The following is a 22,088-nucleotide window of genomic DNA, read 5'->3' as shown; positions in this document are numbered from 1 at the left end:
TTTTGTGCAGTCAGTGTAAAAAAAATTACCACGGCCTATAAACAATAATGCACTGTAGCACCAATGCCTCATCTCGCAACAGTGCAAGTCTCCACTAGATGGCCCTGTTTAACTGGTGAAAAGCTAGCTCTGTAGTGTAGTCCTGTGGAGCTGTGGAGTAAAGTACACATTTGATATTAACAGGGATAGTCCGATGATAAAGTTGATACTTGACTTCCTATCAAGTGACTATGATGTGTCACTTAAAGTCTTCTGAGTCAAACTCAATTGTGTGAAGTCTATTGATATTCAATATCTGGGCTAGGGTTAATCTTGGGGTTAGGGTTATTGTTGGAATTCTAGGGTCAAGTTAGGGTTTGGATTATAGGTTTAAAACTTTGGTACTAAATTCAAGGTTAGGGTCTGTACACTTTGCTGAAAATTAGTTTTTGTCACATTGGCTTATTCACACTTCCCTTCATGTAACAATTCTGTGACATACGCATGTCAATAAAACTCCACCAAACGTCATGCAAAGTCTACCTTGATGCATGCGAATATGGGAGCTTATGTGTGACAAGTAAGCTCTATCTGGTGGGAATGGACAGTTGTGTAGTTTCTTTTATGGATAGAAAAGTCTAACTCCGTACTGACCCTCAAAGCGCTGTGTCTTCAATGCTCTCTGGATCATCTAGCGTGTCCAGGCGCCTCTTGCAGGCATCCAGCAGCTTCTTCCTGGGGCCCAGAGGGACGTGGATGCTGGTGAGGTCCTGGTCCGAGCAAAGCAGCAGAGCCTCTAGATCGATCTTCTCCCTCCTGAAGATGGGCATGAACTCGCTGAGGTTCTGAGAGGCCAGGAAGGTCTCCAGCGGACTGTTCTCTGGCTCCAGGAGGTCCTCTTCATCCAGCCCGACCTCAGCCTCTTCCCAGGGCAACTCCTGCACATTTCTCTCCTGCAGACTCAAGGCGCTGCCGATACTGTCCTCGTCCAGGCTGGGCGAGCGCCGGGGCAGGCGTCCTCGTAGACGCACATTAGGGGCCCGGCCCACGGGTTCGCTACCCGCTACGCTCCCCTCGTCCCGCGCCCCGATACCAAACAGGCCCCCGCTCGTATAGTTCCTCCTGAACACCATGGTGCCCAGCCCGGGTCGGGTGAACAGGGAGTCGCGACCGGAGTCTCCGCTGATCTCGGAATAGGCGGCCTCGTGGAGGCCCGGGTCGCTGATGGCACGGGAGATGTGTGATGCGGTGTCGGCATCGTCATCGTCGTGGTGGTTGCTGTGAGGGAACATGTCGCGGATGTTGAGGCGTGACCGCTCCTTGGAGTTGACGTAGGTGCCCTGTTTGAGGAACATGACGTCATTGCCAAGCTGCAGGCCGGTGAGCGAGCGCACACTCTTCCTCCCGTCTTCGTAGATCTTGAAGGTGCCATCAACCTGCTTCTTCTTCTCAAGCTTCTTCTGGATCTTGGCCTTTCCCTTGGCTGTGGAATGCAGGGTGGCCTGAGAAGAAAGCAGGAAATCAGTAAAGGAAAGCCACAAAAACAAATAAGGCAACTCTATGCCCCCTATTCTCCCACAGGCCTTCGGCGCTAAAACGGGCCTTAACCGCAAAAAAACGTGCCTTGCGCCTGTTTTGGGACGATATCAATATGGCTTTACGCTGCCAAATGCGCTTTAGGCCGAATGGGCGTGGCGCAGTCCCAGAATGGGCCAAAGTGGGCGTGTCGGCCTTAAATCTCGGCGTACTGATATCTTCGCACCTGGCGTAAATTTAGCGCTTTGCGCCTTTGAAAACCAGGCCTATTCAGTGCGCCAGTGCTCTTCTGCCTCTCCCCTGTCACCCTTCTCTGTCTCTCTCTGAAACCAGGCCTATTCAGTGCGCCAGTGCTCTTCTGCCTCTTCTCTGTCACCCTTCTCTCTCTCTCTCTGACTCCCTCGCTTAGACAGGCACAACACACTTCCCATATAGGAAAAATAAGTTGTAAGTTGTCTGGCCTGTCCCAGCATGCATTGTGCTTCTCCATTTCGCTACTAAATAGCAACCAAATGAGGCGAAATAGATATAAAAGGTTGATCTAAAATAATGTGTAATGGTAACACAGCCTGCAATTGTAGAACATTTCAATATTGGACCAAATAAAACATCGAAATTAAAACACCACCCTAAGTGAAACATATATGTCCTCCTGGGGCTATATATATCCCTTGTCGATTTAACGTGATTTAGATAAGTGACAGCGGAACGCGCTTCCTACTGTCATCTGCTATACTGTGATGTCCGCTGACTCCGCTCCAATAACTTGGCCCTACTTCACATTTAGTTTTACAATAAAAACACATTTATGCAATGACTTTACATAATGTAGGGTATATTTATGTGCATCATTCTACCTGCAGCAGGGGAGAGAAAACGATATCTTTCTGGACAAACTTTCACCAATATAAAATTAATCTCATCATATAGGGATAGGCTATATTTTTCTAGCTGATGCCTCTAGAACATTCTTTTCACTTTGATCTTGCTATAGTGTAGCATATTTACATGCTTGCAGTATTTAAACTGCAGTTAGATTGGTTTGAGAAGCATAATAATATGGAATAATAGCCTATAATGGAGACAGACAGACTGGATGAAGGGAGGGGGGGGGGAAGGGGGCAGAGCGCTTGGCTTTCGTCAGGTTTTGCGGGACCACTGGAATTGGAGCTAAAAAGGCAAGCGTGCGATTCGTTTATTGCACTTATCCAATGAGCATGACGGTGCATAATTTTACGCTTAAAAGGCGTGGTTGTAATGCTTTAGGCTGCGTGTAGTGCCAGCACGACGATATCAAGTGCGCTGGTCCACGCCCACTGATTTGCGCTGCGCCAGGCGCTCGGCCTAGAAACAGCGCCGATGCAACGATAGGGGCCTATGTGTTCTATTTTTACTGTTATGCGCATTGTATATGTTGTATCTTGCTAATAGTAAGTATCATTTTTTGTCATGTATCTTAATTGTTTAGACATTAGGATTTTCCTTTAATTGCTGTATTTTATATGTACTGTGTGCGCACAGGACTCTGTGTGCCCAGGGATTACAGATGCAAATTAGCTTTTAGCTATCTCTGGTGCAATATATTTATTGTGTACTGTCCCTGCTTCAATAAACAATAAAGATAAAGATAACTGACGGAATGAAATCACACAAATGCATCTTCTAAATTACATCCACATTATATGTGCAATGCTGAGGCTCCACTGATGGTAGTGCGACATAATACAACGTGGAAGAGCAACCACCTGCGAGTATGGCATGTTGGAGGTGACGGTGTTGAACTGGGGCAGCTTGCGGCTCAGTGTGCTGCCGCTGGTGTAGCTGGAGAAGCTCATAGCATCCGAGTTGTCCAAAGCCACCGACTCCTTCATGAACTTCTTCTCCATGCGCTCGTGGTGCTTCCTCTGCATCTTCGCGCAGTCTTTCATCCGGCGCTCGGCGGCGCGGAACGCCCGGTCCTTGAGCTTGCCGACCAGCTTGGGGTTGAGGGTGATCTGCTTGGCGGCGATGTTGTCCAGGTAGCGAACGCAGTCCATGTGGGCCTTGGCGGCGGCCATGTCCAGCGGTGTGTGGTAGTCATTGTCCAAACACCACACGTTGGCACCGAAAGACACCAGGAAGGACAGGCAGTTGTGGTGGCCGTTGGCAGCCGCCAGGTGGAGCGGTGTGTTCCCCCAGATGTCACACTTGTCCGGGTCGCCTCTGAAGGAGATAGGGAAGAAGAAGTCATGCTGATTCATGCTGAGCCTCTGTATTACTACCTGACGTGTCTTGTGAACACAATACCGCCCCCGTCTGGCAGCATCAGGTTATCTGTATTATGCATTATAATTTAACTTATTTAAGTGATTCAAGTGATTTAAGTGTGTGTGTGTGTGTGTGTGTGTGTGTGTGTGTGTGTGTGTGTGTGTGTGTGTGTGTGTGTGTGTGTTTGTGTGTGTGTGTGTGTGTGTGTGTGTGTGTGGGCATGCACATGAAAGTGCACTGCTGCCTCCCACTGATTTAGAGTGAACAGTTTTACAATATCATTATAAAAACTCAAATTGTATTCTCAAACCTGTTACTAATCATAAACTTGTATTATTGTTACATTGTATTATTCTGCTGCCCCCGCCACCCATCCCCTCATACAAATCTATCCTACTTTATTATTCATTATAATGATCACTATCTTAAGACTCTGTCACTTTCCTTCTATGGTATGGTTTATAACCATCTCACCACTATAATAAGGTGGAGGGTCCCCCCCCCCGTGGCACGTACATGCGTGAGGTTGAGCACGAGCTCGCTAGAAATGAAGCGTGTGATATTTCTAGTCGCAATAAATGCAAAGAATCGTCCATAAATCGTATCTTTGATTCTTTATTAATACTATGTTTACCCTGCATCATTAATTCCATCAGATACTTTACTTGTTTCTTTTCCAGGTTTTTACTTCTTTTTTTTCACAATTGTTTTATTCCCTTTTTAATTTATTTATCCTGGTTGCTGCTCCACCCTCTGAAACTGGCTCCATGCTTCCTCCGAGACATGGGCAGTTAGCCAGCCGCTTCTTTTCACCTGACAGGGGAAGCTTCACCGGTAGGACATAGCACGTGGGAGGATCACGCTATTCCAACGAGTTCCCCTCCCTCCGAACAGGCGCCCCGAACGACCAGAGGAGGCACCACTTCAGTGAGCAGGATATTGCATGTTTTGGTGAGGGGTTCCTATATGAAGGAAACCCCCAGGGGGCACGGGGAGAACATGCAAACTCCACACAGAAAGGCCCTTTTGACGACCCCACCCGGGCGGCGGGCACTCCAGGACATGCGGACGGGCACGCACTCCTTCAGCGTTCACAGCGTCCCAGGTGGGAATCGAACCCAGGACCTTCTAGCTGTGAGGCGACAGCGCTTACCACTGCGCCACCGTGCCCCCCAGGTTTTTACTTTTGACACATTTCCCTACGTATTCTACACAGCAGTAACCTCCATCTTCTCAAAATGCCCAAACTTAACAGTTAGCAAATAACTAAGAGCACAGACTCAGTAACTAAGATCAACTCTCTCTGGTAGCTCTGGTGACCAAGTTACTTCTCTATTATGAAACCGTGGCAATCTCAGTGATTCACACTACAACTTTCTTCAACCTTCTACACTGACTGATAACATACATTAGATTCTCGATTCACTCTACCTCTACCAAAAACGAATGCAGTGAAAAGGACGGTAATGTATAGAGCAGTTGCTTATTGGAATAATATACCTAGTAATATAACAATGGCAAGTAATGTATGTTTAAAAAAAAGTTAAAACATGCAGTGATGAATAATGAGATAGTTTTAGGTCATTAATTATTGTATATATTATAATTTGTATTATACTATATTGTAGGGCTGTGGCGATTCACTTATCTCCCGATTCGATACTATCACGATTCTTGGGTGCCGATTCGATTTATATTGCGATTCTTAAGTATTGCGATTCTACGATTATTGCGATTCGATATTACGATTTATTGCGATTTTTGTTTATTTTTTTCTTTTCTTTTTTCAGTTTGTTTGCTTTTTTACACTAGATTAGAACATGGGAAAAGTTGAATCATACACTAGAGACTGTATATTATATATCATGAGTAGGGCTGGGCGATATAGTTAAAAACAGGGGCGGACTGGGATCATAATTCAGGCCGGGCATTAGATACCAAGCAGGCCAGGCCGATATGGGCCAACGCGCGTGAAATTTGGGCCGTTTGAAGCCAGATTTGGGCCGTTTGAAGTCCAATTTTACAATGAGATGCACCCACTTTAACCCTGAAGTGTAATTATTACTTCAGACTAACTAATAAAGTAATAAAACCACTAGTAAACCAGTAGGCGGCGCCTAGCCTGCTGTTCAGTGAGTGGCCTGACTGCAAGCACCAAAAAAAAAAAAAATTATTTATTTTTATTTGCGATTATCGATTCTGGAATAAAAGATCGATCCAAAAAATCGTGACATTAAAAATCGCGATACTTAGGTGAATCGATTTTTTCCCCCACCCCTACTATATTGTACTACATTATGTTATATTATATTATATAACATTATATTATCATTAATTCATACACTTTCTGTAATATATGATATGAAATAGAGTGAGCTGATTCACTGTCTTTTTGTCTTTGTTTGTTATAATTCTCAACTTGTCGACAATGTTATTGTATTATGATGTTTTGATGTTATGTGTTTTGGACCCCAGGAAGAGTAGTCTCACCTTGGTGCAGACTAATGAAGAGTAGTCTTACCTTGGTGCAGACTAATGAAGAGTAGTCTCACCTTGGTGCAGACTAATGGAAGAGTAGTCTCACCTTGGTTCAGACTAATGGAAGAGTAGTCTTACCTTGGTGCAGACTAATGGAAGAGTAGTCTCACCTTGGTGCAGACTAATGGAAGTGTAGTCTTACCTTGGTGCAGACTAATGGAAGAGTAGTCTCACCTTGGTGCAGACTAATGGAAGAGTAGTCTCACCTTGGTTCAGACTAATGGAAGAGTAGTCTCAAATTGGTGCAGACTAATGAAGAGTAGTCTCACCTTGGTGCAGACTAATGAAGAGTAGTCTCACCTTGGTGCAGACTAATGAAGAGTAGTCTCACCTTGGTGCAGACTAATGGAAGAGTAGTCTCACCTTGGTGCAGACTAATGGAAGAGTAGTCTCACCTTGGTGCAGACTAATGAAGAGTAGTCTCACCTTGGTGCAGACTAATGAAGAGTAGTCTCACCTTGGTGCAGACTAATGAAGAGTAGTCTCACCTTGGTGCTGACTAATGAAGAGTAGTCTCACCTTGGTGCAGACTAATGGAAGAGTAGTCTCACCTTGGTGCAGACTAATGAAGAGTAGTCTCACCTTGGTGCAGACTAATGGAAGAGTAGTCTCACCTTGGTGCAGACTAATGGAAGAGTAGTCTCACCTTGGTGCAGACTAATGGAAGAGTAGTCTCACCTTGGTGCAGACTAATGGAAGAGTAGTCTCACCTTGGTTCAGACTAATGGAAGAGTAGTCTCAAATTGGTGCAGACTAATGGAAGAGTAGTCTCACCTTGGTGCAGACTAATGAAGAGTAGTCTCACCTTGGTGCAGACTAATGAAGAGTAGTCTTACCTTGGTGCAGACTAATGAAGAGTAGTCTCACCTTGGTGCAGACTAATGGAAGAGTAGTCTCACCTTGGTGCAGACTAATGGAAGAGTAGTCTCAAATTGGTTCAGACTAATGGAAGAGTAGTCTCACCTTGGTGCAGACTAATGGAAGAGTAGTCTCACCTTGGTGCAGACTAATGAAGAGTAGTCTCACCTTGGTGCAGACTAATGAAGAGTAGTCTCACCTTGGTGCAGACTAATGGAAGAGTAGTCTCACCTTGGTGCAGACTAATGAAGAGTAGTCTCACCTTGGTGCAGACTAATGAAGAGTAGTCTTACCTTGGTGCAGACTAATGAAGAGTAGTCTCACCTTGGTGCAGACTAATGAAGAGTAGTCTCACCTTGGTGCAGACTAATGGAAGAGTAGTCTCACCTTGGTGCAGACTAATGGAAGAGTAGTCTCACCTTGGTGCAGACTAATGAAGAGTAGTCTCACCTTGGTGCAGACTAATGGAAGAGTAGTCTCACCTTGGTGCAGACTAATGAAGAGTAGTCTTACCTTGGTGCAGACTAATGAAGAGTAGTCTCACCTTGGTGCAGACTAATGGAAGAGTAGTCTCACCTTGGTGCAGACTAATGGAAGAGTAGTCTCACCTTGGTGCAGACTAATGAAGAGTAGTCTCACCTTGGTGCAGACTAATGGAAGAGTAGTCTCACCTTGGTGCAGACTAATGGAAGAGTAGTCTCACCTTGGTGCAGACTAATGAAGAGTAGTCTCACCTTGGTGCAGACTAATGGAAGAGTAGTCTCACCTTGGTGCAGACTAATGAAGAGTAGTCTCACCTTGGTGCAGACTAATGAAGAGTAGTCTTACCTTGGTGCAGACTAATGAAGAGTAGTCTCATCTTGGTGCAGACTAATGGAAGAGTAGTCTCACCTTGGTGCAGACTAATGAAGAGTAGTCTCACCTTGGTGCAGACTAATGGAAGAGTAGTCTCACCTTGGTGCAGACTAATGGAAGAGTAGTCTCACCTTGGTGCAGACTAATGGAAGAGTAGTCTCACCTTGGTGCAGACTAATGGAAGAGTAGTCTCACCTTGGTGCAGACTAATGGAAGAGTAGTCTCACCTTGGTGCAGACTAATGGAAGAGTAGTCTCACCTTGGTGCAGACTAATGGAAGAGTAGTCTCACCTTGGTGCAGACTAATGGAAGAGTAGTCTCACCTTGGTGCAGACTAATGGAAGAGTAGTCTTACCTTGGTGCAGACTAATGGAAGAGTAGTCTCACCTTGGTGCAGACTAATGAAGAGTAGTCTCACCTTGGTGCAGACTAATGAAGAGTAGTCTTACCTTGGTGCAGACTAATGAAGAGTAGTCTCACCTTGGTGCAGACTAATGAAGAGTAGTCTCACCTTGGTGCAGACTAATGGAAGAGTAGTCTCACCTTGGTGCAGACTAATGGAAGAGTAGTCTCACCTTGGTGCAGACTAATGAAGAGTAGTCTCACCTTGGTGCAGACTAATGGAAGAGTAGTCTCACCTTGGTGCAGACTAATGAAGAGTAGTCTTACCTTGGTGCAGACTAATGAAGAGTAGTCTCACCTTGGTGCAGACTAATGGAAGAGTAGTCTCACCTTGGTGCAGACTAATGGAAGAGTAGTCTCACCTTGGTGCAGACTAATGAAGAGTAGTCTCACCTTGGTGCAGACTAATGGAAGAGTAGTCTCACCTTGGTGCAGACTAATGGAAGAGTAGTCTCACCTTGGTGCAGACTAATGAAGAGTAGTCTCACCTTGGTGCAGACTAATGGAAGAGTAGTCTCACCTTGGTGCAGACTAATGAAGAGTAGTCTCACCTTGGTGCAGACTAATGAAGAGTAGTCTTACCTTGGTGCAGACTAATGAAGAGTAGTCTCACCTTGGTGCAGACTAATGGAAGAGTAGTCTCACCTTGGTGCAGACTAATGAAGAGTAGTCTCACCTTGGTGCAGACTAATGGAAGAGTAGTCTCACCTTGGTGCAGACTAATGGAAGAGTAGTCTCACCTTGGTGCAGACTAATGGAAGAGTAGTCTCACCTTGGTGCAGACTAATGGAAGAGTAGTCTCACCTTGGTGCAGACTAATGGAAGAGTAGTCTCACCTTGGTGCAGACTAATGGAAGAGTAGTCTCACCTTGGTGCAGACTAATGGAAGAGTAGTCTCACCTTGGTGCAGACTAATGGAAGAGTAGTCTCACCTTGGTGCAGACTAATGGAAGAGTAGTCTTACCTTGGTGCAGACTAATGGAAGAGTAGTCTTACCTTGGTGCAGACTAATTGGTCTCAATGAAGAGTAGTCTCACCTTGGTGCAGACTAATGAAGAGTAGTCTCACCTTGGTGCAGACTAATGGGGATCCACAATCAACAATAACAGCCAATAGCCCTTTTTCTGCAGAGGTTTCGCCTGAAAACTCACTTCCTCATTGACTCTGCTGCAGAGAACATGGTTCTTATCTTAGCCAGGTCCGGCAAAGCGAAGGCTCAGCATTTCTGCCACAGCATTCGGTCACCTGATAACGACCCAGTGCTCGAAATCCCCGGGTTTACCGAGAAACTCAACCTCACCTTTTCTTATCCGCTTACACATTAGGACCAACTGCAGGCAGTAAGTCGACCTACGATGATGTCATTACATCTCCTCCACCGTGCCATTTCCAGTCAGAGATGCTTTCATGAGCAAGAGCACATCATTACTTGAGTTAGGAGGATTTCACTTCACTTGTCACGGCCGTTTAGAATTGGGGATACGAAATACAAGGAGTGAACTTACAGTCCGTTTCCACCAATTCCAACTGGCAGTAATGTTAGCTGCCTTATCTGAATGGATTAATGAATGCATGAAGGCTAGCACCTGCTGTTTCACAAAGCTACTCCTCTCCAACATCAGTCAGTAGTTTAATGAAATAGGGTATTATGATATTGTATAACAGATCTAAATGGATACAGTAATGCTCCCACAATGCATTAGCCAGTAGCATGATACAATGTTTGACCCACGTCTGCCTTTGGCTTTTGGAAGCGTTTGTGTCGAATGTTGAAACTGCCATGTAGCCCGTTTGACATTTTTCAGCACATCTCCAACAGTTTGGACAGTACAGATAGTTTACTGATTGTGTACTGAACAGAATTCTGGCGCAACACTTCCCAACCCTCCCCTTCTTGTCTTTCCACCAATCACATGGCTGGGCCTTGGCTGAGGGCTCATCCATAATTGAAATGCTGCGGGTTAAAACGTGACAGAGGTGACTTTTGCATTATTTATCCCACACACACTGAGTCTTTTTATCGCAGACACCCAGAGCACACATACCGTAAGGGCACCGCCTTTCTCTGCCCCAACCCTGATTTCACTTCCTGGCATTAAGCAATGCACATATACTGTTGATATTACTGCATACATGAGAGTAAAAAATATGCGTTTATCTCATAGGGTTCAAAGTAGGGAGGCAAATTGTAATCAATTTCCATATGGACCGATCAGTCATATTAACGATCAATTATCCATTAATCATTATGTAAAAAAAAAAAAAAGAAAGCTTGTGACATTGAAAATGGAAAATACAAAATGCGGGTTTTTACACCTGTCTTTAGGCCTACTCAACAAGTTAATCAACCAAGCAAACTCGTACTACAATGTTTACAATAAATACTGTTGTCTTTTTGGGTGTAATTCTCCTACACTGGACTTTTTGCCTGTTGCTTGGCTTTGTTTTTCCTCTGTATAAGCGATGAAAGTTAAATTGCTCCCTAGTGGAGATAAGCTCTCCACCTAGTGGAGATAATCTCTCCACCTAGCCCTCGGTCTGCCCCGTGGTCTCCTCCTAGTGGTGGTAAATCATCCATCCATCCATCTTCAACTGCTTATCTGGGGCCGGGTTGCGGAGGTAGCCGTTCCAGCAGGGGACCCCAAACTTCCCTCTCCCTGCATGGCCACATTAGCCAGCTCTGACTGGGGGGATCCTGAGGCGTCCCTAGGCCAGCGTGGTGGAGATAAGATCTCTCCAACTAGCACCTCGGTCTGCCCCGTGCTCTCCTCCTCCCAGTGGTGGTAAATCATTTTAGCCAAAAAATATATATATTGCACATAGCCCGCAGTGTCTATTAATCGGTGAGTTTGATCGAACAAATTAGCAATCGATTAATCAATAATCGATGTTAATCAGATTCATCAACATCCCTAGTTCAAACTAAGAATTGTGTTTTGCATCTCCATTGACGGTGTCTGCGGAAAGAGGCGGTAGTAATGCGAAGAAGGAATCACACCTGATTAGCAGTATCCCAAACAGTAACTTGACTATCTGTAGCTCCGCCAGGAGCGCTGACTCAGTCACAACAGTCACCCAGGCTACCATGTGTGTATCACTAATACCATGTGTGTCACTATACACAATACCATGTGTATCACTAATAAATAACAAATCAGAATAGTGACTCAACAACAAGAACAACAGAAATGGGGGAAATGGCCTCTGTGACATCAATCATTCAAAATGTCATCTTGTTTCTTCTTCCCATTTACCTTTTGCCCTGATTGTTGAGTGCGGCTGCAGTCCTCCTTGTTGGACTTCTCTGCACTCCAGGGAGCATTTTGGGAAGAAGATGGAACGCCCTCTCCATCACAGTGACCTTTCCTTTCCTGCCGTTACTCCCCAGCATCATCAGTCTCGACTGGCCCTCGCTTCAGTCCACGGCTTATAAACCCATCACTGGAGGCATGATATATATATATACACAGTATACTCCCCTCCTCTTCTCTTCTCACAGTCTCTCAAGGCAAGGGGGGCTGCCTCAGCCATGCTAAGCTGCCAGCCACACAAAGCCTTTGAAAAAGATAAGTCAAATACTATACACCATTTCAAAGACTGCTTTGTCTAGCAGCTAAAACCTTCAACAAAAGACTTTATCTGATATAGCAGCTGCAACGTATCTTTTGCAGGAATATAGACTTACTCCTAAACCCTCTTTTAATGATCTCAATGTCTTCCACTATAAGTACTTGGCACAAGCTCTCTATAGAATACAGTGTAGGCCTAGCTTATTATGGGATATACAGTATAATGTGCAGGAGACTCTTAACACTTTCAGTGCCACGGCCCTTGGGCAAAAGGTTGCTTGCTGTGCCACATAGGCCGCAATGCATTTTAAAACAGTCATATAATTTCTTTAATAATTACTATGTAAACACTGAACACGCACAAATAACGATGAGACTCTCTTCTATCACCTGCAAAAAAAAGTTTATTGATCCCATTTTCCGTTCTTTAGTTATGAGCCGGAGAAGATAGCTTGATCGAACGAAAAACAGAGCTTTTTTTCTACGAGCTGAGATAATGAGCCTTTTGTGAAATTAAACATTTCAAGCACATCACTGACTCTGAAGCTAATTTTCTGATGTAGTCACACCTCAAAAATAATTTCCTTCAATAAAACAGTGAAGGCAAGGGAATTTTGTTTGGAAGAATAATATTTTTAGCTGAAACCAGCAGCGCTGGCGCCTGCATGCGCTGCTGGTTGCAGCTTCTTGCTGATCTTTTGCTGCTGGTGGGCATCGGATATTCTGGCTTGCGTTTGCCAACCCTGTCCTGCTGTCTGGGTCTGTGTTGTGTACTTGGCTCTGCGTGCCCACCTCCCCCCCTCCTCCCCCCCCCCCCCCCCCCCCCGTTGTGGGCGGAGTGTCTCTCTGCTCTGCTGTTTTCTCGTTTTCTCTGCCTGTGCTCAGCACTGAAAAAGTCAGCTAGATCCTGCTTTTTTACAGCCGCGTGTACCAGCTCCCATGCTTCGAGTTGAGAATAATAACAAATCCACGGCTGATCATGTGTTGCAGCGGACACGGAGGCTGTTGCAGCGGACATCGAGGTGCTCAATTGTGATAGCAGATTGGCTGCTGCAGGGGCACAGCTAAACGTTGCTTCAATGAAGCCGCTGCATACGGACGGATGCGATGCGATTTCCTTCCCCCCAATGACTTCTTCTGTGTGTTTCACTCCACGTTCTCTCATCTGGAGAGCGCTGTCGCCACCTAAGGGTTCTGTAAAATAGGTTAGACACATTCAATACCTCTGAATATTGTAAGAGGCGATGTAAGAGGCATAGATCGACACCCCCCCGTCAAAAAAAAAAATCGAGTTATGACGCCATTTGGGGTCGCTGGCACTGTCCCAGCTAGCAATCTGCCGCTGCCGCTAGTGGCCCGTTGTCGCATTTTGAGCGGCCGGGCGGCGGTGGCATTCCTTCAGCGGCCATCCGGCGGCCCACTGGAGGATGCCGCTACCTTCACTCTGGCGGAATGCCGCTGGAGGGCTAGCAGCGGCAGGCCGTCGGCAAGCCGCCAAGAATTTGCCCTCTCTAAGTACCACATCAGCGCTGGAGGGGCGCTGGTGTCTGGCTGTCGGCAGATAGGCCAAGATACTCCATCCATTAAACTGCATTCATAAGCATTATGAAACTATAGCTCTAATTTGAAACGATGGGCTAAGTTCTGTTCTCTTTTGTTTGAAAGAGACTATTTAATGGATTTCTGTTTTTATTAGGCTACACAAAGGCAACAATACCTTCACAGCATTCGAAAATGAACTTAGCAAGATTTTCCAAAGCTCTATAGGCCTATGGATGAAAAACACAAATGCCCAAAAATTATACATTGTATTTGAGAAGTTTATTGTAGCCTATTTAATTTCTGTAGTAATTGTTTTGTCCGTGCAGCATTTACTTTTTATTTATGTTGTTCTCTCAAATTTTTGGGTTAGTCTTTGAATTAAAAAACATAGTGGACAAACATTTCTAATCACCTGTGTTGGAATGTTCTTTGAATACCAGAAATCAAAATCAATAGCTTATAAATTCACTTTGTTGAATTGTTCACGCCTGAGTCGTAAACCAGAGCAAATTAAAATACAACCGGATGGATGTTGGACTTTGAATGGTTTTGAATGACCAAGCAAAGTGGTCTATAGCTTATGTGCTTGATAGTGCATCCATGGCCTAGCCACTTGACTTGATGTCTAGTGCAGTGGTTCTCAAACTTTAAACTGACACAAATTAGACAACGGAGCCTCATTTGATAATATTTTGTCCCAACTGATATGATTTTTAGCTTTTGTGACTACCCTCCCATGTGTGGTCGTCACAATGTTTTATAATATAAAGTGTATGAAACCCATGACCAAAATACTCATGCATTCTGTCATTGTGTTACTTATCTTTGGAATTCTTCTGAAAATGAATTACTTTTTTTGCTAGGTATACCCCTGGAAGCCCCTCAAGGACCCCTGGGGGTACCTGGACCCCACTTTGAGAACCTCTGTAGATTTTTTTTAATCAAAAAGCTCATTTCTGGCAGTTTGTAAGTAAATAAATAAAATTACTGTAATTAAAAAAAAAAATCCATTGTTCTCAGGTGGGACAAGGCCCAAAATGATCACTGTAAGCAGAGTATTGATCACTATAAGCAAATTATTCATAACAGCATGGAATAATTCAGGACCAAGGTTTTTGATCAATATAAGCAGTTGATCACTATAAGTAGGCTATGTATATATATATATACACACACAGATCCTTTCCCAAAAATTTGAATATCATGGAAAGTTTTCTTCCATAATTCCTTTCAAAAAGTGAAACTTTCATAGATTATAGATTCATTACACACAAAGTGAAATATTTCTAGCCTTTATTTGTTTCATTTTTCATAATTTTGGCCTACAGCTCCAGAAGACCCCCAATACAGTATTTCAAGAAAGTATTATAGTGTGAAGAAAATCAGCAGTTACTTCTCAGTTATGACTGACTCCAGCCTCAGTCCACTCCCTCTGAATCTCTGCCAAATTTTTTGAATCGTCTTTGCTTGACAATCCGCTGAAGTCCACGGTTATCCATGTTATTTCCATGATATTCAATTTTTTTAAAGGATCTGTATATATGTGTGTGTGTGTGTGTGTGTGTGTGTGTGTGTGTGTGTGTGTGTGTGTGTGTGTGTGTGTGTGTGTGTGTGTGTGTGTGTGTGTGTGTGTGTGTGTGTGTGTGTGTGTGTACACAAAGGGGAAAAAATCATTTTAGGAGTAGAATGTGAATCTGTATGAATTTTGCAATACAGATGTGGAGACAAAAGATCACTTTTTTCCCCTGCAAAATTACTCATAATTGGCCTAATTTTAATTTATGGATAATCTAGCATTGATGCATTTCTACTTGAACATGTCAAATTTGGAATGTTTATAGAAGATAGCAACATATTTTTGGCACTTTTGCGTTGCCGTAGTGTGACGTTGTGTCTGCGTCCAGGCCATTGAGGCTACGTGTGTCCTGGCGCCATTTTATGAATGGGATTTCAGGAAGCAAACATGCGCCGAGTACTGATAGCAACAATCTTTGAAAAAGTCGTTTTAAACCATGACTTGTCTTCACCTATCTACAAAACACAGGACTGATTATAAAAGCGATATACGGACAATAACAGACCGGTTGGTGGCGATCATCCGCTGCCTTCTTGCAACTTCATCACAAGAAAAACAAGACGTGCACGACAACAAAGAACACTGAAAACTTCGGGGCTCTTTGAAAAGCAGATCGGTAAGAATATTTAACGCTATATTTGTAAATCCTATTGTGCTCTGCTGCGATCTTACCATTAGCCATTTCGCTGGTTAGGCAGATAACAACAAGTTAGATGGCTAATAGTTAAATGACGTTGTGTAGACAGCTTTTTGTGTTACACATAGGCCTACAAGTAGCAGAGGCTAGCGTTAGCCACTCTACCCAGTGAAGAAATGCATGGGCCATCTACATCTTGTTAAAAACCTTCCACGTTTCTTGGAGTAAAACGTAAAAAGGCATCGGTTGCAAACATCTATTTTGTGCTCATTCTGGATATATCAATACACCATTTAACGGTGTTATTCGGCCGTTTAACGTTAACGTACATAATTCCGTTTGCTTTCGCGGCTATAAACAGACAATTGATTAAACTAACGTTACAGAGTACAGCCCATTGTTAGTGTGTTGCTGCTCACGTTAATTTACTGCGTGCATATTCTTCTGTTTGCGTGCACGGCCATGTAAGATGAGATCAAAACTAACGTTACAGACCGTTACAGTCTGTGACTGTTAGTCTGTAAATCGTTTGTATTATTTATTTCCTTTTACCCCCACACTGATGCAAGCTCTATTTTGGACCAAACAGGCTTGAGATGAGCCATATGAAGCTGCTAGAGTCCAGCAGCTGCATAAATACAAAAATGTGAAATTATTATCGCTTATCGGACAAGAGAAGCAGATATTTGTCTGTTATAGGTATCAGCTCAAAAATCCCTCCTAGCAGCATCATAAAAGGCATTCAAATAGCTATTTTATTTTTCTAATGTAGCTCCCTTTGTTTGTTTCAGGTTGGGCCAATGGACAGCTTTGTCAGAGACACATTGGCGGAGTGGCAACTTCAAGACCTCGTAGATAGTTTTAAAGGTAAGGTTTCTATTTTATTTTTTATAAATATTCTTATGGAAAATTATTATTTCTTTAGCCATAGCTTGGCCTCGCCTGCCCTATTGGCACGCCCGTGTGTGTGTGTGTTGCTCTCACTAAATATTATTGCATCAGTGATGTCACAATGCCTCCATGTGTATGTGTGTGTGTGCCCCCCGCCCCCCTTTTTGTTTTAATACATATAAAATTGTACTTCAACAAACTGTAATGACTAGTATTCATGTCCTCAATCTTTCTTGTTCACCTCTCGTCCATCTCTCTCCGCTGCGTAGCTGGGTTTCGGAGGAGCCGGCCTTGTCCACCACGTGCAACGCCGTCAAAGAGAAAAAGACCTGTGACTCCCTCTGCCTGCAAGTGTTCTCGAGTCCAGGAGTCCAAGTCCAGGACTCGTGACTCGACTCGAGGCACTCGTGACTCGGACTTGGCTATCCGCCTCTTCAATGAGACCCGAAACCCTCCACAAGCCCATGCCCCCCATGGACTTATCCCACAGACACTTGAAGACACTTGACATCTTTCATATGGACATTATTATCCCACGGCCATGGACACAACCATTACACATCACTTAAGGACTTACTGGGCATTTTATGGACTTATTACACGCCACGGACATTTACATGGACTCCACTATGTCACTTTCAAGGTCTGTTACTTTGCACTTTAATGCAAATTAATTTGAAAATTGCCTTTCTGTCTGCCTGATTTGTATTGCTGCGCTGCATACTGCACAAAGACAAATTCCTCATTTGTAACATGTTCATTATGGCTATTAAGTAAGCTTGAATCTTGAGACTATTGTTTATTTATATACTAGACTCCCCCTGCTAGTATTGACTTACAATCATTACAGTCCTTGATAATTACCCACCTATAATAACACACAATTTTATATAAAATTTACTTTTTGGAACACGGTGGAAAAGGAATATCTATGATGTGCTGCTGTGCGTGACTTTATGCCTGTTTTCTATTTGTATCTTTATGACTGTTTTATTTGACTATTGCACTATTTAAGGCAGATTTGGCTTTGCTTTGTTTTTTTTTATACATTATTTTTGGCTTGATGTGTTTTTTTTTAATATATAGCCTACATAATATGCAACATATAGCTACAGAGTTGTCAAGTTTTTTGCTATTTGCAATGCACAGTTGTCAAATCATCATCCTTTGATTGATTTCTTATGTCCATAAATAAAATAACAAAAAGTTCACGGATCTGTTCTCCTTTAAATTATTATTGTTGTATGAATACTCACATGTTATCATTTAAATCATTGTAATTATGTGCATTATTGAAGTGGTTCTCAACCTTTTTTAACCAAGTAGACTACCTCAGAAATTACCACCATATTTAAGTATGAGAGGAAGGGAGCCCTGCCAGTGGAGAAGCACTGCATGCAAGCATTAGCATAACAATGTATATGGGGGCTGGGAGGTGCAATACCAGCGGCATGCCATCAGCGTGCCGTGCAAGGGCCGCTGGCTGTGTACGCTGGTGCCGCCAGCGGACCGCCAGCGAGCCACCCCGGCGGACCGCTGTTTCACCGACTAGCACGACCGCAGCGGAGCCGCTGCGGCTGCCGACGGTGGCCCGCCGAATTGGTCTCCGGCTTGCCGCCGGCGGCCCGCCCATGATCTGCTAGCTGGGGTACGGTAAATTTCTAATGACGCCATATGGCGTCGCTGGCACTGAATGTGTTAAGAGTGAAGCCAAAGAGAGGAGATGCTATCGCTCGTGAGCGTACAGTGGCGATAAAGGAGGACTGGCCGTCCAGTAATGGATCTGTATTAAAAAAAATGACCTGTGTGTGTATGTGTGTGTGTGTGTGTGTGTGTGTGTGTGTGTGGTAACCGTGGTAACTGAATAAGATTTAGAGTATGGCCTGTTATGTCATGGATCGGTCCGTGTCACACCTGCCAGGTAAGGTTCAATAAAGTTATCATACATCAGCGGCAGTGCTCACTCTTCTTTCTTCTGCTCTTTCTGTGTGTGTCTGTGTCTGTGTCTGTGTGTATGTGTGTCTGTGTCTGTGTGTGTGTGTGTGTGTGTGTGTGTGTGTGTGTGTGTGTGTGTGTGTGTGTGTGTGTGTGCGTGCGTGTGCGTGTGTGTGTGTGCGCGCGTGTGTGTGCGTGCGTGTGGTGTTTGTCTGTGAGGAAGGCTACCCTGCTGCAAGTGACCTTTCTATGTAATGAGGCTGTTAAAATGTATAGTAGTCCTCCATCTCCAAGCAGCACTGATTGGAGGGGTGATGTGGGAGCAAGAACCAGCCCAGTGTTATTTCAGTGTGTTAACAGACCAGCGAGGAGAGGTTACAGTATAACATCAATGCTGTTATGTTTAGTTCTAGCTGAATTATAAAACTTGAGCTTTTCACTTTCTTCTTGACCACTTGTGGGGGGGGGGGGGGGGGGGGGGGGGGGGGGGTGGGGGGCATATTAACTGATAGAAAAGTAAACAACATGTCTCGCTTGAGAATGAGACCTCGGTCTGAATGTGATTTACCCGTTTAAATAAAGGCTAAATAAAATAATAACATAAAAAGGGAGGGAGACACCCATCACTGTTATAATGAGACAAAAAAGTAATTAAAGTCACTTATTTGTGGGAGGGTGGGGGGAACATTAGTTAAAAAATAAAGCAGATCATTACAGATTAACTTAATATCTCATCCCCATTGTCAGTGTTTTTTACACAGTGAATAACTGATAACTGGTGTTGACATGGATCAACTTTGCAGTGTAGGCTACAGTGAGACTTGATTGCTTATTTTAGAGACACCTGTCAGATAGTTGGGTCGGCCTCTTTCTGCAGGGCAGCTAGTTTGCGGTTGTTCCTGATAATAAGCGCGCATGTGCAGCAGGCGGGTTGTGGACTCACCCTCTCCCCACAATGAGCCGCAGCGCCTCCAGGTTGCCGTGGTAAGCAGCCCATAGGGTCGGTGTCATGCCATCCTCATCCGGTGCGTTCAGCTCCTTCCGCGTGGCCTCCTTCAGCACGTCCAGGTAGCCGTCCCGGGCCGCCCGGTGGTACCGGTCGTTCATCTTGCCCGCGGCTTCGGGGCCTGGCTCACTCTCGGTGCAGTGCCATGGAGAGCTGGATGGTTCGCCTATTTAATAGGCAGGTTTGTCCGCGGCGCAGCGTGTCCCGGGCGGGCGGACGGCCTGGGGAGGCAGGCAGGCAGCAGAGAGGCTTGCCTGGTTGCCAGGGTACAAACACGAGGCGTGCCGGTTGGCAAGCAGGGGCGGGGCTATGATGTGATGGACCCGCCCACTTCCCCAAACCACTGGGAATAGACCCTTTTCACGGGGGCCATATTATGGAAGTTGGAAACCCTCATTAGTGTTTTGCTTGCACCTGTGTTTACCCTGCCTTTTCGACACAAAATGGCCCCCGTGAAAAGGGTCAATAGAATAGAGCAGTGATTCTCAACCTACTTCATATCAAGGAAACCTAATTTAGTCCACATTAGGTCCACAGACCCCCCCCCCCCCCCCCCCCATTTGGTGAAATTTGCTGGGGAACCCCACCCCGCCAAGGACCCCTGGTGATACAGTACAGAAGAATAGAATATACTGACTGTAGTGGTGTCAGAACAGTATCGCAGAATAGAATGATGTAGAATAAGAGTAAAATAGAAAAAAGTACAATAGATTACAGTAGTAGAATATAATAGAGATTAGAATACAGTAGTGCAATAGAATAGATAGAAAAAGAACAGAATAAAAATGATAGAAATAGACAACTTCTTAATTCCTATAGATATGCTTTTATGTGATAATGTTTCTCTTTCTAATTGTTCCACTTAATTTGCTGGGACACCCAGACCACCGCCCTTATGGCTACGTCTTTGTTTTGCTACAGTTTCTGTTTCTCTTGTGTTTTGATTGTGATACACTTTGTCAATGTGCTTTATTTACCCAAGGCACAGTATGACACCAGGTCATTCATTCTGAACAATTGAATTCTTATGACAAGGCAAGCAACAACTAACGCTACATAGGTTGAGGCCACGTTTTACCCCACTCGTGCACCAGCCATTTAACATTTTGTGGGCGTTCCCAGATATGCGTAGGAACAAGAAACAAAATATTTAATATTACATTTTAAAGGTGCTGTAAGTGATTTTTTGTTAAAATAAGTGTTAAATAGCTCTAAATTCTGACAGCCATCACTATCAGGGATTGCTGTCGGAAAGTAGAGCTTATTTTATATTATTTTTATTTAGTACCACTTACAGCACCTTTAAAGAGTCACAAATAAGGGCAAAAACAGCAACAAAAAGGATAGCTAAATATAGCACAAATATTACAAATGCAAAAATAACAAGAAATATATCAATGTAATCTACATAGTATTAGAACATTAACAGCATTTCCAGAGCGAGTAAGGATGGGTAATAATTATTAACAGTAAGAATAAGAGTATTAAATATTATAAATATAAAGGAGTGTTGATGAATATGTACAATAGGCTATATGTAAATCTTTTGTTGTAGCCTAATATTCAAGATTCAGCAGTACTCACGTCTACACAGTCTACTATAATAACTTTGTTTTCTAAAAGTGCTACCAAACCTTCCTGGAAAATATTCTCACCTTTGGATTTTTAGCCTGGTTCAGTTCCCTAACCATCAATAACAACAGGATAACAAAAATCATCAACATCTCAAGTAAAATCTGCAGAATCAAATGCCGGGACATCACATCACTCTTCAAATCACGTGCAATACAGAAAGCAACCCGGATTATAGCAGACATTACTCACCCACTTAAAATATGAACTACTCCCTTCAGGACGTATAGGTTTCGAACCCCACTCCACAGAACAACAAGGACAAACAAAACATTCATGCCTACATCTATTTGACTAATTAACAGACTCTGATACCCCCAACCTCCTACTCCTCTCATGTTTTCTGTCTTGTGATGTGATAGTGGTGTCGCCAATGCTTGTTGTCTTGTTGTTGTCTTGTTGTTGATGTTTTGCTCTTGTTTTCTACCACAGACGATGATGTACAGAACAATTTTCCTAACGGACAAATAAATAAGTACTTCATTCAAATTCTATAGAGAGAGAACAAAATCACTTATTACAAAGGGTCCATGTTTATCATCATCATCATAAGGGACTGGGAGAAGAAACCAGCAGCCCACTAAAGATTGTAGGCCTACACCAGGTTCAATACACTGGAACACATCATCCATTCATCAACCTCAGGAAGTAGTCCAGATGTATAACCTGGAGTGACACCTCCTGCACACTTAACACAATTTATTTCCGACAGTGACTCCCCCCATACCAAACGGAAATACTGTAGTTCCAGTAGCTGCACGTTAATCAGCTTGGAGTGAACTGTGAGCTGCTACTTGAGTCACTGCAGTGATAAGAACACATTATCGTGACGTCAGTGTCTGGTGCAGACTGTGTGTGGGTGGCACAGAGCCCAGCCTCAATGAC

General features: G+C 44.0%; 1 protein-coding gene and 1 long non-coding RNA gene across 2 annotated transcripts; one reads left to right on the top strand and one right to left on the bottom strand.

Annotated features, from left to right (window-relative positions):
• Nucleotides 1-635: 635 nt before the first annotated feature.
• LOC310775089 (pre-mRNA splicing regulator USH1G-like) lies at nt 636-19,672 on the bottom strand (the record flags this gene model as incomplete). The annotated part of the gene is made up of 3 exons (XM_083635177.1): nt 636-1,481; nt 3,261-3,717; nt 19,509-19,672. The coding sequence occupies 3 exons, from the start codon at nt 19,670-19,672 to the stop codon at nt 636-638; spliced, it is 1,467 nt and encodes a 488-aa protein (XP_083491303.1).
• Nucleotides 15,483-17,631, top strand: LOC310775090. Its single transcript, XR_014552635.1, has 3 exons — nt 15,483-15,718; nt 16,531-16,606; nt 16,900-17,631. It is a non-coding gene; the product is annotated as an uncharacterized lncRNA (long non-coding RNA).
• Nucleotides 19,673-22,088: the final 2,416 nt, after the last annotated feature.

Source organism: Poromitra crassiceps (assembly GCF_964638095.1).
Source record: "Poromitra crassiceps genome assembly, chromosome: 4".
NCBI lineage: Eukaryota > Metazoa > Chordata > Actinopteri > Beryciformes > Melamphaidae > Poromitra > Poromitra crassiceps.
Note: the sequence above shows the minus strand (reverse complement) of the source record. Positions and strands in the feature narration are given on the sequence as shown.